This window comes from Aotus nancymaae, unplaced genomic scaffold (genome assembly GCF_030222135.1).
Source record: "Aotus nancymaae isolate 86718 unplaced genomic scaffold, 86718_ANA_hifiasm-v0.15.2.pri h1tg000106l, whole genome shotgun sequence".
Taxonomy (NCBI): Eukaryota; Metazoa; Chordata; class Mammalia; order Primates; family Aotidae; genus Aotus; species Aotus nancymaae.
The window spans coordinates 1575393-1589456 of NW_026988521.1; the positions used below are offsets into that span (position 1 = coordinate 1575393).

Below are 14064 nucleotides of genomic sequence, written 5' to 3' on the forward strand. Positions count from 1 at the left end.
CGTGTCCAGCAAGCCGTGGTGCTGCCGGAGCGCCGGGTCGTCTGCGGGCTCCCAAGACTCTAGGGCGTGGTGTTGCCGGCCCTGGCAGTCCACCTCCCCAGTGACTCCGAGGGCCTGGGAGGTGGGTGGCAGGCCCTGGTCCTCCGGTACCACCACCCACTCAGCCGTCTGTGTCCCTTACAGCTGGGGAGTGGCGGTGGGGACCCCGCGGCAGTGTCTGTGATGCGCAGTGCCACAGCCCTCACTCGTGGCCCCCACTCTCACAGGCACCCCCACACGAGGCACCACAACTGGGTCACCTTCACCCACCACCCCCAGCACTGCACGGACGACCACCAGCGCCTGGACCCCCACACCCACCCCAATCTCCACGTCCAGCATCATCACGACCACAAGCCTGGTGACCGGCACCACAATTACATGCTGTGTCCTGAACGACACCTACTATGCACCAGGTACTCGGGCTTCACACCCTGCGCTCGGGCGGCCGAGGCTGGTTTTGGCCCCAGCACGTACCGATGGGTCAGGCGCCAGGGCTGAGGTCACAGTGGGGGCATCTCAGGAGGCAGCTGCGGTCGAGGGTGGCTGTGTCCAGGGCCTGGCTTCCCTTGGGTGGCCTCTGTGGGAACCCGCCACATGGTCAGCGGCCAGCCCTGCCTCTGGATGCGTGAGCATGGGTCTCTCCCCTCGCAGGCGAGGAGGTGTACAATGGCACTCTCGGGGACACCTGCTACTTTGTAAACTGCTCGCTGAACTGCACCTTGGAGATCTATAACTGGTCCTGCCCGTCCATGCCCTCCCCAACGCCCACGCCCTCCAAGCCGACACCCATGCCCTCCAAGCCCACGCCCACGCCCTCCAAGCCTGCGCCCAGTACCAAGCCCGCACCCAGCACCAAGCCCCCCGAGTGCCCAGACTTTGATCCTCCCAGGCAGGTCAGTGGCTGCAGGCGGCTCTGTCCCCATGGTGCTGAGTGCAGCAGGTCCGGGCACCCGAGGCCCCGGGCACCACTTCCTGCCGGTCATCTGAGGGCCGAGGCCTCCTGCAGCCCCTTGGGTGCGGGGTCCACCCTCCACCTTCTCACCATGCCTGGGGAGGTGGCTGGCTGTGGTGAGACACGTGGAAGCCACCTCGGCCTCCAGCCTCCCAGCTCAGTGCCCGCCCCTGCCAAGCGCGGACCCCCCCATCCTGTGCCCATCCCACTGACCGTCCCTGACCTCCCCCCGCCAGGAGAATGAGACTTGGTGGCTGTGTGACTGCCTTATGGCCACGTGCAAGTACAACAACATGGTGGAAATCATGGAGGTGAAGTGCGAGCCGCCGCCCATGCCCACCTGCTCCAACGGCCTCACCCCCGTGCGCGTCATGGATAGCGACGGCTGCTGCTGGCATTGGGAGTGCGACTGTGAGTCCGGGGCCCACAGACCCTCTCCCCGTCTCCTGCCCTCCCCCATCCCCCATCCCCCGTCCCCCCCCGTCCCCCGTCTCCCCGTTCCCCCATCCCCCCATCCCCCTTCCCCTGCCCTCTGAGGCTGCATCTCCTCCCCTCCCCGAGTCTCCTGCCCTCTCTGTGGGTGGGGGCTGCAGGGCCTGTCTCTGGGGGACAGAAGGGCTGAGGCTCCTTGGGGACAGACCCAATTGCTGTGTTCACTGAGGCCAGGTGCTGTCTGAGGGACTTCTCACAGTCCTGCTTTTGCCCCATTGTGAGGGGTGGGGGGCCTGGGCAGGCGGAGGGCTCGCCTGGTGGACTTAGGGCCCCTCCCTGGAGCAAGGGTACTTCTGAGGCAAGAGAGGGCTGAGCTGGGGTTTGAACACCGGTCTGGCCTCTGTGGGTGCTCTGGGGCCACTGCAGCTCATACGTCCCCAGGCCCCCGCCCAGGAGCGGGTGTTCAGGCCCCAGTTTCCTGCCGCCTCTTCCTGACTGTGCTCCGGCCCAGCCCTTGCACCCGACTCCGGCCGGTGGGGCGCAGGCGGCGTGCTCACTCGGGCTCCCTCGCAGGCTACTGCACGGGCTGGGGTGACCCACACTACACCACCTTCGACGGGCTGTACTACAGCTACCAGGGCAACTGCACCTACGTGCTGGTGGAGGAGGTCAGCCCCACTGTGGACAACTTCGGCGTCTACATCGACAACTACCACTGCGATGTCAACGACAGGGTGTCCTGCCCCCGCACCCTCATCGTGCGCCACGAGACCCAGGAGGTGCTCGTCAAGACCGTGCAGATGATGCCCATGCAGGTGCAGGTAGGCGCAGTGCGGCCGCGGGCGGCTGGCACGGAGGCCCCGATGCGCTGTGGTTCCCCATGGGGCCAGAGGACTGCGCTGCGGGGTGCCAGGCACAGCCTCTCCCAGACCCAGGCTGGAGGGTGGGGCAAGGTGGGCACCTGGCTCTCGGACACAGCAGCTCTTCCCACAGTCCTCCAGGAGCATCCTGGAGGGGCCCCCTGATCGCTGGCACGCCTGCCCTGCTGGGCACAGTCTCTGCAGCAGATGCTGCCTCCTGAGGACAGAGTGGGGGACGGAGCTCTGCACACCCTTGGCTGAGATGCCCCTACTTGCAAGGGGATCGTTGGTTCTGAGGCTCAGGAGGCCCAGGGAGCCTGGCCCCCTGCGAGGAGCTCCACAGTCCGCGGGGGGGTCCCAGGAGAGCTCCTTCACTGGCTCACCCCGGGGACCAGGGTCTGGTCAGGCGCAGCGGAACAGAACAAGAAAGGGGTCAGGAAAGGCGGGTAGGCAGGGCCCGCTCTGCAGGCGCCGGTCAGAGAGCAGGTGGGGCGGGGCAGCCCTGGAGCTGGGGGAGGCCGAGGCGGGCGGGCGGCGGGGCAGCGGCAGCACCCCCACCCCGTGTGTCGGCCGCAGGTGCAGGTGAACGGTCAGGTGGTGGCGCTGCCCTACAAGAAGTATGGGCTGGAGGTGTACCAGTCCGGCATCAACTACGTGGTGGCCGTCCCCGAGCTGGGCGCCCTCATCTCCTACAACGGCCTGTCCTTCTCCATCAGGCTGCCCTACCACAAATTTGGCAACAACACCAAGGGCCAATGCGGTGAGTTCCGAGGCCCCCGAGGCCCCACGGCTCCCACGGTGCCCTGTGTCCCCATGACCTGCCCCGGGGAGGGCAGCCGGGCCGGGCCATATGAGCATGGCGGACCTGGCTGTGGGCCTCTTGCCCCTCTGCTTGGGGCCACTGTGGCCGTCATCCCGGTTCAGGCCCTGCGAGGAGCCCATAGGAGGGGCCTGGCCGGCAGTCCCGGGCGTCGGGGCTGGAGAGGGCAGGGCTAACGCTGTCTGCACCGTGGCCTCTCTCGCTGACACAGGCACCTGCACCAACACCACCTCTGACGACTGCGTTCTGCCCAGCGGGGAGATCGTCTCCAGCTGTGAGGCCGCGGCCGACCAGTGGGTGGTGAACGACCCCTCCAAGCCACACTGTCCCCACAGCATCGCCACGACCAAGCGCCCGGCCATCACAGTGCCTGGGGACAGCAAGACGACCCCACACAAGGACTGCACCCCATCTCCCCTCTGCCAGCTCATCAAGGACAGGTGACCCTGCCCGGCCTGCCTGCGGCCGGCCGCAATACCAAAAAGCTGCCTGCCTCTCTGAGCCCCGGTCCCTAGCTCTTGCAGAGGGAGGAGGCAGCACGTGAGGCTTGGTGTGGGGCTGGGGAGTCAGGAGGCCGTGGAACCAGGGTCAGGCGCTAGGTCAACGCGGGGTCCAGGGCCCGGGCCCTTGGGTTCCACGGGGCTGAGCTACCAAGTCCGACGTGCTTGTGCCTTTGTTGAGCTCCATGATCTCTCCCACCTCCTGGGAAGGTGCAGGACTGGCTGGGTGCGAGGCCCGGAGCAGACCAGTCAACCCAGGACAGAGCTCAGGGCTGACATTGGGGAGGCAGGTTTGGGCTTTGACAGAGTGGTGCTCCCAACGCTGGTAGCCATGGGGAGTCAGCACCCCGTCCCTGGAAGTGTGGGGGCCATGGACAGGCTGGGTGTCCGTCTGCCAGAGTTGCTGGAGCTAATGGCCACGTAGATATGTGGCTTCTGTCCTGGGAACCGGGCTGCAGAGCCGCCTCATTCACCCATCCCTTGTTCTGTCCCCAGCCTGTTCCCCCGGCTGGGCTGTCCCTCGGGCCTCTGTCAGCCGCAGGTGCCTCTCTGGCGGGTGCTGGACTCCAGGAGGACGGTCTAGGCGGAGGTGCTAGGGTAGGGAGGGGGGAGAGGCAGGCGCCGCCTGAGTGTGACCCTGCCCCTCCATGCGCAGCCTGTTTGCCGAGTGCCATGCGCTGGTGCCGCCGCAGCGCTACTATGAAGCCTGCGTGTTCGACAGCTGCTTCGTGCCCGGCTCGCGCCTGGAGTGCGCCAGTCTGCAGGCCTACGCGGCCCTCTGCGCCCGGGAGGGCGCCTGCCTGGACTGGCGGAAGCACACGGACGGGGCCTGCCGTAAGTGCCCATTTGCCCTGCCCTGGAGCTGGGGGCCCGCAGGCCAGACGTGCCCGCTAGGCTCTGCCGGGTGCTGTGTCCAGCCTGAAGCTAGACCCAGGTGGGCCGTGGCCAGGATCCCAGAGATGGCGGGTGTGAGACCAGGGCTGGGGCCATGGGGTGGAGAAGGCCAGGCCGGAGGGGCTGAGGTGCCGGGGGTTCTGCCAATGTCGCTAGACGCAATCGAGCGCCCGCCACCCCGCTCAGGGCAACCACGAGGGTGGAGGCTGACTCCCCAGGCAGCTGGCCACTGTTCGCCGTGTGTGGGGCGCTGGGCGGCTCTGTCACTGGGGGGGTCCAGGCTCCTCCCCTGATGTGCATGGGCAGCCCTCTGACCCCGGCCCTATCCTGCAGTGGTGGAGTGCCCATCTCACAGGGAGTACCAGGCCTGCGGCCCTGCGGAAGAGCCCACCTGCAAGTCCAGGTATGTTGCTTGAGGGTCCGCCAGGACTGTGGGCTCGTCACCGTAGTGCGGAGGGTGGCACCATCCGGGCATAGCAGTCCCGCCTGCCGGCTCCCAGCCCCACCGGCACCCGTCTGATGTGCCCCCTCAGCTCCTCACTGGCACCCGTCCGACGGTGCCCCCCCAGTCCTCACCTGCACCTGTCCGACGGTGCCCCCAGTCCTCACCTGCACCCGTCCGATGGTGCCCCCCCAGTCCTCACCTGCACCCGTCCGACATGCCCCCTCAGCTCCCCACCGGCACCCGTCCGACGTGCCCCCTCAGCTCCCCACCGGCACCCGCCCGACGTGCCCCCCTAGTCCTCACCTGCACCCGTCCGACGTGCCCCCTCAGCTCCCCACCGGCACCCGTCCGACGTGCCCCTCTAGTCCTCACCTGCACCCGTCCGACGTGCCCCCCCAGTCCTCACCTGCACCGGTCCAACAGTGCCCTCTCCCCTCAGCTCCTCCCAGCAGAACAACACAGTCCCGGTGGAAGGCTGCTTCTGCCCTGACGGCACTGTGAGCTACGCTCCTGGCTATGACGTCTGCGTGAAGACCTGCGGTAGGCCACTGCTCACACTGCCCCTCCTGCCTCCCTCCTGCCTCCTCCTGGGTGTCCACGGAGGCTGCGACCAGGAGGCTGACCCCCAGCCCCACTCCTGCTGCACCAGGACTCTGCTAACAGGATTGTTTCTTCCCTCTTCCTAGGCTGTGTGGGACCCGACAATGTGCCCAGAGAGGTAGGCCCCACTTGGTGCTGAGGGATTCTCCCACCGATTCTGAATTCTGAGGAGTGAGGGGGATGGACATGAAAACCTGGAGCCTCAAAGATTGAGGAATGAGGTCATCTAAGTCCTGGATGGCTGAGTTGGCAGGGACATCACCTACTTACCCACCCATCCTTCCAACCACCCACCCATCCATCTACCCATCCACTCATCCATGTACCCACTCACCCAGCCACCCACCCATCCACCCACCCACCCATTCATCCTTCCATCCACCCACCCATCCACCCACCCATCCATCTACCCATCCATCTACCCATCCACTCATCCATCTACTCACCCATCCACCCACCCCATTCATCTACCCACCTATCCACCACCCACCCATCCCTCCACCCACCCATTCATCCTTCCACCCACCCACCTATCCACCCACCCACCCATCCATCCACCCACCCATCCATCCACCCGTCCACCCATCCTTCCACCCACTCATTCATCCACCCATCCATCCTTCCACCCACACACCCATCCATCCACCCATCCACCCATCCTTCCACCTACCCACCCACCCACCCATCCTTCCACCCACCCATCCATCCACCCATCCACCCACCCATCCATCCACCCATCCACCCATCCTTCCACCTACCCACCCACCCATCCACCCACCCATCCACCCATCCTTCCACCCACCCACCCATCCACCCACCCATCCACCCACCCATCCACCCACCCATCCATCCACCCATCCATCCACCCATCCATCCACCCACCAATCCACCCACACACCCATCTGTCCACCCACCGATCCACCCACGCACCCATCCATCCGTGCACCCATCCATCCACCCACCCATCCTTCCACCCACCCATCCACACACCCACCCATCCCTCCACCCACCCATTCATCCTTCCACCCACCCACCTATCCACCCACCCACCCATCCACCCATCCTTCCACCCACCCATCCATCCATCCACCCACCCATTCCTTCCGCCCACCCATCCACACACCCACACATCCTTCCACCCACCGATCCACCCACACACCCATCTGTCCACCCACTGATCCACCCACGCACCCATCCATCCGTGCACCCATCCATCCACCCACCCATCCTTCCGCCCACCCATCCACACACCCACCCATCCTTTCACCCACCCATCCATCTACCCATCCATTCACTCTTCCATCCCTCCATTCATCCATCTGTCCTTCCATCCTTCTACCATCTGTCCATCCATCCTTCCATCCATTTATCCATCCTTTCATCAATCCACCCATCCACCTATCCACCCCATCTATTCCACTCACCCATCCACCCATCCATCCTCCCACCCACCCACCCATCCACCCACCATCTATCCATCCACCCATTCACCCACACACTCACCATCCACCCATCCACCCATCCACCCCATCTATTCCACTCACCCACCCACCCATCCATCCTCCCACCCACCCACCCATCCACCCACCATCTATCCATCCACCTATTCACCCACACACTCACCATCCACCCATCCGTCTTTCCACCCACCCACCCATCCACCCACCCATCCACCCACCCACTATCTACCCATTCATCCATCCATTCTCCTTCCCTCGATTCATCACCCATTGGTCATATGATGCTCTGTCTAGAAGCCCTGACATGACATCTCGGCCACCTCTGTGCTGCCTGTGCCTCCCACCTGTGGTCGCAGCCACGGGCTGAGTCCTTAGCTAAATTCTGTACAAGCCTGAGGCCTGAGTGGAGTGTCTGCCCTGTGCCAAGTCCCTGCTTACTGTCCTATCCCAGAACCTGCCCGGTGTGCTCAGAAGTGAGGAGAGACATGGCTTTCCCCCAGGATCCCTCAGCAAGCTGCCCAGGGCAGTTGTTTCTACCCACTGACCACAGATGCAGCTCTGGGCCTGGCCGGCACCTCCTCTTCTCTCCTCACCCCTCCTTCCCCACCCGGCACCTCCTCTTCTCTCCTCACCTCTCCTTCCCTGCCTGGCACCTCCTCTTCTCTCCTCACCCCTCCTTCCCTGCCCGGCACCTCCTCTTCTCACCCTTCCTTCCCTGCCCGGCACCTCCTCTTCTCACCCTTCCTTCCCTGCCTGGTACCTCCTCTTCTCTCTCCTTACCCATCCTTCCCTGCCTGGCACCTCCTCTTCTCTCTCCTTACCCATCCTTCCCTGCCCGGTACCTCCTCTTCTCTCTCCTTACCCATCCTTCCCTGCCCGGTACCTCCTCTTCTCTCTCCTTACCCCTCCTTCCCTGCCCGGTGCCTCCTTTCCTCACCCCTCCTTCCCTGCCTGGCAGCTCCTCTCCTCACCCCTCCTTCCCTGCCTGGTGCCTCCTCTTCTCTCCTCACCCCTCCTTCCCTGCCTGGCGCCTCCTCTTCTCTCCTCACCCCTCCTTCCCTGCCTGGCGCCTCCTCTTCTCTCCTCACCCCTCCTTCCCTGCCTGGCGCCTCCTCTTCTCTCCTCACCCCTCCTTCCCTACCTGGCAGCTCCTCTCCTCACCCCTCCTTCCCTGCCCGGCACCTCCTCTGCTCTCCTCACCCCTCCTTCCTCCTCCTGCAGTTTGGGGAGCACTTTGAGTTCGACTGCAAGGACTGTATCTGCCTGGAGGGCGGAAGTGGCATCACCTGCCAGTCCAAGAGGTGCAGCCAGAAGCCTGTTACCCACTGCATGGAGGATGGCACCTACCTGGTCACAGAGGTCAACCCTGACGACACCTGCTGTAACATCAGCGTCTGCAGTAAGTCCATGCCCGGGCCCGGTGCACATCCCTGTAGGCAGGGCTGCATGTAAGTCCATGCCCGGGGCCGGAGCACATCCCTGTAGGTGGGGCTGCATGTAAATCCATGCCCGGGCCCAGTGCACATCCCCGTAGGTGGGGTTGCATGTAAGTCCATGCCCGGGGCCGGAGCACATCCCCGTAGGTGGGGCTGCATGTAAGTCCATGCCCGGGCCCGGTGCACATTCCCATAGGTGGGGCTGCATGTAAGTCCATGCCCGGGGCCGGTGCACATCCCCGTAGGTGGGGCTGCATGCTGTGCCCTCCTTGGCAAGCAAGGAAACAGCTGGTGTGGGAGCCTCCGACGTTCCCCTGGAGAGGGCTTGGGAGGGGCCGCTGGGCCGGGTCCAGGCATGCCTGCTGCAGGGCCGGGCCTGGGTGGGGAGGGGACCCTTGGAGGTGCAGCGGCCCCGGGGGCTTTGCCTGCGAGGAGCCACCCTCACGGGGCGTGCCCACCCTGTCTTCAGAGTGCAACACCAGCCTGTGCGAAGAGGAGCCCCCCCTGTGCCTGCTGGGATTTGAACTGAGGAGCAAGATGGTGCCAGGGAGGTGCTGTCCCTTCTACTGGTGTGGTAAGCAGGGCTGCTGGGTGGGCAGGAAGGAGGCCGTGGCCAGGATGGGGTGTGTGTGGGGAAGGACTCCCTCCTGGGGCCTCAGATTCTGGGGACACAGATGGCTGCATGATTGGCTGACGCATCACCCCAGCCCCGAACGCAAGCCCCATTCCCCGGGGGGGCACAAGGAATGGGGGTCCGGCCAGATGGCCACCCCAGGGCGGTCGCTAACCAACGGCCTTCTCTGTTCTTTCTCCCAAGAGTCCAAGGGGGTGTGTGTTCACGAGAATGCTGAGTACCAGGTGAGCCCTGGGCTGGGTGGGAGCGAGGAGGGGAGGAGGCTGGGCTGTGGCGTAGGGGTCCTGGCATGTTCTTGGCCAGCTGGGGTGGCCCCTGCCTCACGTCTCTCCCTGTCCCCAAAGCCTGGTTCTCCAGTGTATTCCTCAAAGTGCCAGGACTGCGTCTGCACCCACAAGGTGGACAACAGCACCCTGCTCAACACCATCGCCTGCACCCACGTGCCCTGCAACAACTCCTGCAGCCCCGTAAGTGGCCGCCCAACCCTAGCTCCTGCCCTGGGCCTGGTTCCCTCCCCATCCCCAGCTCCCACCACAGCCCCGGCTCCCACCACAGCCCCAGCCCAGCTCCCGCCCCAGCCCCAGCTTCTACCACAGCCCCGGCTCCCACCACAGCCCCAGCCCCGGCTCCCGCCCCAGCCCCGGCTTCCCGCCCCAGCCCCGGCTTCCCGCCCCAGCCCCGGCTTCCAACCCCAGCCCAGCTCCCACCCCAGCCCAGCTCCCACCACAGTCCCGGCTCCCACCACAGCCCCAGCCCAGCTCCCGCCCCAGCCCCAGCTCCTGCCCCAGCCCCGGCTCCCCACCCCAGCCCCGGCTCCCACCACAGCCCCGGCTCCCACCACAGCCCTGGCTCCCCACCCCAGCCCCGGCTCCCCACCTCAGCCCCGGCTCCCGCCCAGCCCAGCCCCGACTTCCCACCCCAGCCCCGGCTCCCCACCCCAGCCCCAGCTCCCACCCCAGCCCCAGCCCCAGCCCTGCTCCTTCCCTCCTACCAGACAAGCTTGTGTCTGCATGGTGGCACTTTCTTTCCTCCTTTCAACGCCAACCCGCCGCTGTCCCCACCTCTCTGTGCTGACACCTGCCCAGTCTGGGGCCTCCTCTGAGTGGGGGTCTCGGCAGCCCCGCAGGTTTGTGTGGTGTGGGGCACAGCCCAGGGGCTCAGCTGCGGCGGTGTGTCTGTCCGCAGGGTTTCGAGCTGGTGGAGGCCCCCAGGGAGTGCTGTAAGAAGTGTGAGCAGACACACTGCATCATCAGGCAGTCAGACAACCAGGACATCATCCTGAAGGTGGGTGCCACTGCCCCGAGGCCGCCAGGTTGCCTGAGCCCTGGGCAAGGCTGAGTCCTCCCAGTCCTGGGCGCAGCGGTGATGGGTGTCCTGGAGCTGCCGTGACACATGAGCAGGCGTTGTAGGCAGAAAGGGATTATCCTGGGTCTGGAGCCCAGAAGTCCAAGAGCAAAGGGCCTCAGGGCTGCGCTCCCTCAGAGGCTCTAGGCAAGGACCCTTCCCAGCCCCTGTCACTGCTGGTGTCCCTTGGCTGTGGCCATGGGGCTCCTTCTCTGTGTCTGTCTCTCCTCTTCCTTTTAAGGGTTTAGTCCCCACCTCCCCCACGCAGGATGATGTCATCCTAGGATCCATCAAGGCCCCGCCCTCTTCCCACCCCTACACAAGATGACGTCATCCTAGGATCCTTCAAGGCCCCGCCCCCTCCCCGCCCCCACACAGGATAATATCCTAGGATCCATCAAGTCCCCGCCCTCTTCCCACCCCTACACAGGATGATGTCATCCTAGGATCCTTCACTTAATCACACCTTCATAGAGCCCTTTTCGAAGGCAGGTCACGTTCACAGGTTCAGAGAGTTGCAACAGGTCTTTGAGGGTTGTGTGGGCTCCAGGCTGGTGCCTGACGTGGGTCCCGCCCGTGTCACTTGTCCTGTGGCCCTGGCCCCGCCAGGAAGCCTCACCAGCCAAGTGTATCCAGGGTGTCTTCCTGGCCGGGCTGGGGCTGGGCCTGCTGCTCTCCCTCACCAGAACCCCCTGCCCCGCAGCCTGGGGACTTCAAGAGCGACCCCAAGAACAACTGCACGTTCTTCAGCTGCGTGAAGATCCACAACCAGCTAATCTCGTCCGTCTCCAACATCACCTGCCCCGACTTCGACCCCACCATTTGCGTCCCGGTGAGCGGGCCGCGGGGGCCTGGCTGTGTGCACTCTGCCGGGAGTGAGGGTGCCTGGTATTGCTGCGGCAGTGGCCTCGAGCCTGGTCTGTGCGGCCGAGGGAGGCTTTGCCCGGGGCTTTCTGCAGCAGCTCCCCTGCCCAGGGCACGGCAGGAAGGGGCTTTCACCCCCAGGGATGTCTGGGGGTCCCAGGCTCATTCTCTGTTCCCTCCAGGGCTCCATCACATTCATGCCCAACGGATGCTGCAAGACTTGTGAGTACAGGGCATGGCCTGGGGGTAGGCATGGTGGGGGCACAAGGGCTGGAGCCCTCAGCCCTGCCTGCTCAGGGGTGGCTGGACCACAGCCTCCGGGTGGGCGTGAGGGCCGGGGGCTGAGGCTGGGCCTGGGGAGGGGCTGCAGCGAGGGGGAACCACTCTGGCCCTCAAGGATGTGGAGACCCTGCCCCGAGCCACTGCCCCCTCTCCCCAGGCACCCCTCGAAATGAGACCAGGGTGCCCTGCTCCACCGTCCCCGTCACCACGGAGATTTCACATGCCGGCTGCACCAAGAGTGTCATCATGAATCACTGCTCGGGGTCCTGCGGGACATTCGTCATGTGAGTCCCCAGCTGGGAGTGTGTCTGGTGGGGACAGTGGAGGCCCCAGAGGGGTGGGAGGCCAGCGCTGCCCCGGGAGGTCGCCCCTCACTCCGCCCTCCCCCCAGGTACTCGGCCGAGGCCCAGGCCCTGGACCACAGGTGCTCCTGCTGCAAAGAGGAGAAGACCAGCCAGCGGGAGGTGGTCCTGAACTGCCCCAACGGGGGCTCGCTGACGCACACCTACACCCACATCGAGAGCTGCCAGTGCCAGGACACCGTCTGTGCGCTCCCCACCAGCACCTCCCGCCGGGCCCGGCGCTCCCCCAGGCATCTGAGGGGGTGGTGAGCGGCGTGGGCACAGCCCGGCTCTGCCGCCCTCCGCAGCTTTGCCTCCCGTTAGAGGCCTCCTAAGCAATAAATACCCTCGCTTCAGATATTTATTGTGTGAGTCTTTGTTCTGTCTTTGCTGTCCAGTAATAAACTCAGCAGACTGCTGCACTGCAGGGGTGTGGCCTGGCCACTGTGCAGTGGTGGGCAGAGAAGGGACGGCAGGCCGTCCAGACGTGGTCAGATTCCCTTCTAGGAATCCTCCTGGCCTGGAATCTGTGAAAAGAGCCCTGAGTTCCTTCACAGCCATTTCTCAGGTTTTCCACGGTTGCTGGGGCCTTTGGGTAGCCCCGAGGCTCAGGTGGCCCCGGGGAGAGGTTATGTGAGTGGGTGTGTGTGCACGCGCATGTGAACGTTTGTGTGCACGTGTGTCTGCATGTGCCGTGTGTGTGTGAAGTGCACCCTGCCCTGGGTCTCCGCACTGGGAAAAGGGAGAAGGTCTTAGTCCTCGGGTCACTGTCAGCTCCTGCTACAAAGTGACAAAAGGCAGCCAGGGCCTGGTGGCTCTGCCAGGAATTCCAGGAGCTGCTGGGCAGAGCCACCAACACCTTCAAACCAACTTACAGAAGTTCTGGTTGGTTCCGTGGACTCAGCTGGACAGTGGGCACTGGGTGTGCACCCTGGACACAGTGCCCACGTGCGTGGGAGAGTTGAGCCCCTGGCCTTCTGGGTGGAGCCCAGCAGCCCCAGCACAGGCCAGGAAATGGACAGGGCGGGGTGGGGGCACTGTGGCCATGGGCCCAGTAAGGAAGAGGTGGTCAGGCTTCCTCCAGCTTCCTCATCTGTCTCCCAGCTTGCAGCTGTGAAGAGGGGCTCCCCCAGTGATGCAGTGTGGACACAGGTACAGCCGGGACCCTGCCTGCTCTTCCCTGCTGTGCCCTTTAAAGCAGAGGCTACCTGGGGAGCTCAGGAGAGCATGAGCCCTGACATGCAACCCTTCCCCACAGCAGGCCCCACCCCTTTCCTAGGGCAGGCCCCGCCCCTTCCCCACAGCAGGCCCCACCCCTTTCCTAGGACAGGCCCCGCCCCTTCACCACAGGAGGCCCCACCCCTTTCCTAGGACAGGCCCCGCCCCTTCCCCACAGCCGGCCCCACCCCTTTCCTAGGACAGGCCCCACCCCTTCCCCACAGCCGGCCCCACCCCTCCTGCCCACTCAGGATCTTCCCCTTGGGTTCTTGCGTCCAGAACCCCAGCACAGGTGTTAAGGGTTGGGAGGGAGCTGCCCTTCAGGTGGAGGCAGGGTTGGTGCAAATGGAGGGGCAGGGAGACACAGGGGCTCCCCGCAACTCCGTCCGGTCACTGTGCAGCCCCCGACTTTATTCCCAGTGCCCTCCTCTTCCTCACATAGCTCATGCCCCCAGCTGGGTCCTCCTTGGTCTCCCTAGGGGTGACTTGGGGCAGGGGTTGCCTGCTTCCCTGGGCTCACCACAGTGGACTATGCCCACAGCAGAGGATATGGGGAGCCAGCCACCCAGGTGGGCAGCCCCCACCCCCTTGGAGTAGCTGGAAGGATTGGGACCAAGTTCTCCCATTCCCCAGAAGAAGCTGACTGTTCCCATGGCGGCCTCACTGTTTCTGGGAGCAGATGGAAGGCCCCAGCGCGCACCCCTCCCTTCCCCTGACGTGAGACTCGCTGCTGTCCCCTTGGCTGAAACAAGCTGTTGGGTGCTCCAGGGTGCACCAGCAAATCACCACAAACCAGGGCAGGGAGCCACAGGGAGCCCTTTCCTGCAGTTCGGGGGCCGGGTCTAAGGGGGAGGCCTGGTGGAAGCAGGGAGGGTGCTGCTCAGCGTCGGAGAGGACGCGGTTCAGGCTCCGTGGGACGCTTTCGGCCCTTCCAGCTGCA

At 64.9% G+C, this 14064-nt stretch overlaps 1 protein-coding gene across 1 annotated transcript in view; it reads left to right on the forward strand.

Annotated features, from left to right (window-relative positions):
• MUC2 (mucin 2, oligomeric mucus/gel-forming) overlaps positions 1–12264 on the forward strand; it is a 40551-nt gene extending 28287 nt beyond the window's left edge. The window contains exons 31-49 of the mRNA XM_064370287.1: positions 267–455; positions 694–935; positions 1231–1405; positions 2000–2247; positions 2863–3046; positions 3318–3546; positions 4262–4440; positions 4834–4903; positions 5385–5485; positions 5632–5663; positions 8227–8404; positions 8911–9015; positions 9259–9299; positions 9420–9542; positions 10261–10359; positions 11123–11251; positions 11466–11505; positions 11723–11849; positions 11957–12264. Of these exons, the coding sequence (XP_064226357.1) occupies positions 267–455; positions 694–935; positions 1231–1405; positions 2000–2247; positions 2863–3046; positions 3318–3546; positions 4262–4440; positions 4834–4903; positions 5385–5485; positions 5632–5663; positions 8227–8404; positions 8911–9015; positions 9259–9299; positions 9420–9542; positions 10261–10359; positions 11123–11251; positions 11466–11505; positions 11723–11849; positions 11957–12176 (2711 nt within the window). The 3' untranslated portion in view covers positions 12177–12264. The remainder of the gene's footprint in view (positions 1–266; positions 456–693; positions 936–1230; positions 1406–1999; positions 2248–2862; positions 3047–3317; positions 3547–4261; positions 4441–4833; positions 4904–5384; positions 5486–5631; positions 5664–8226; positions 8405–8910; positions 9016–9258; positions 9300–9419; positions 9543–10260; positions 10360–11122; positions 11252–11465; positions 11506–11722; positions 11850–11956) is intronic.
• The last annotated feature ends 1800 nt before the right edge of the window (positions 12265–14064 follow it).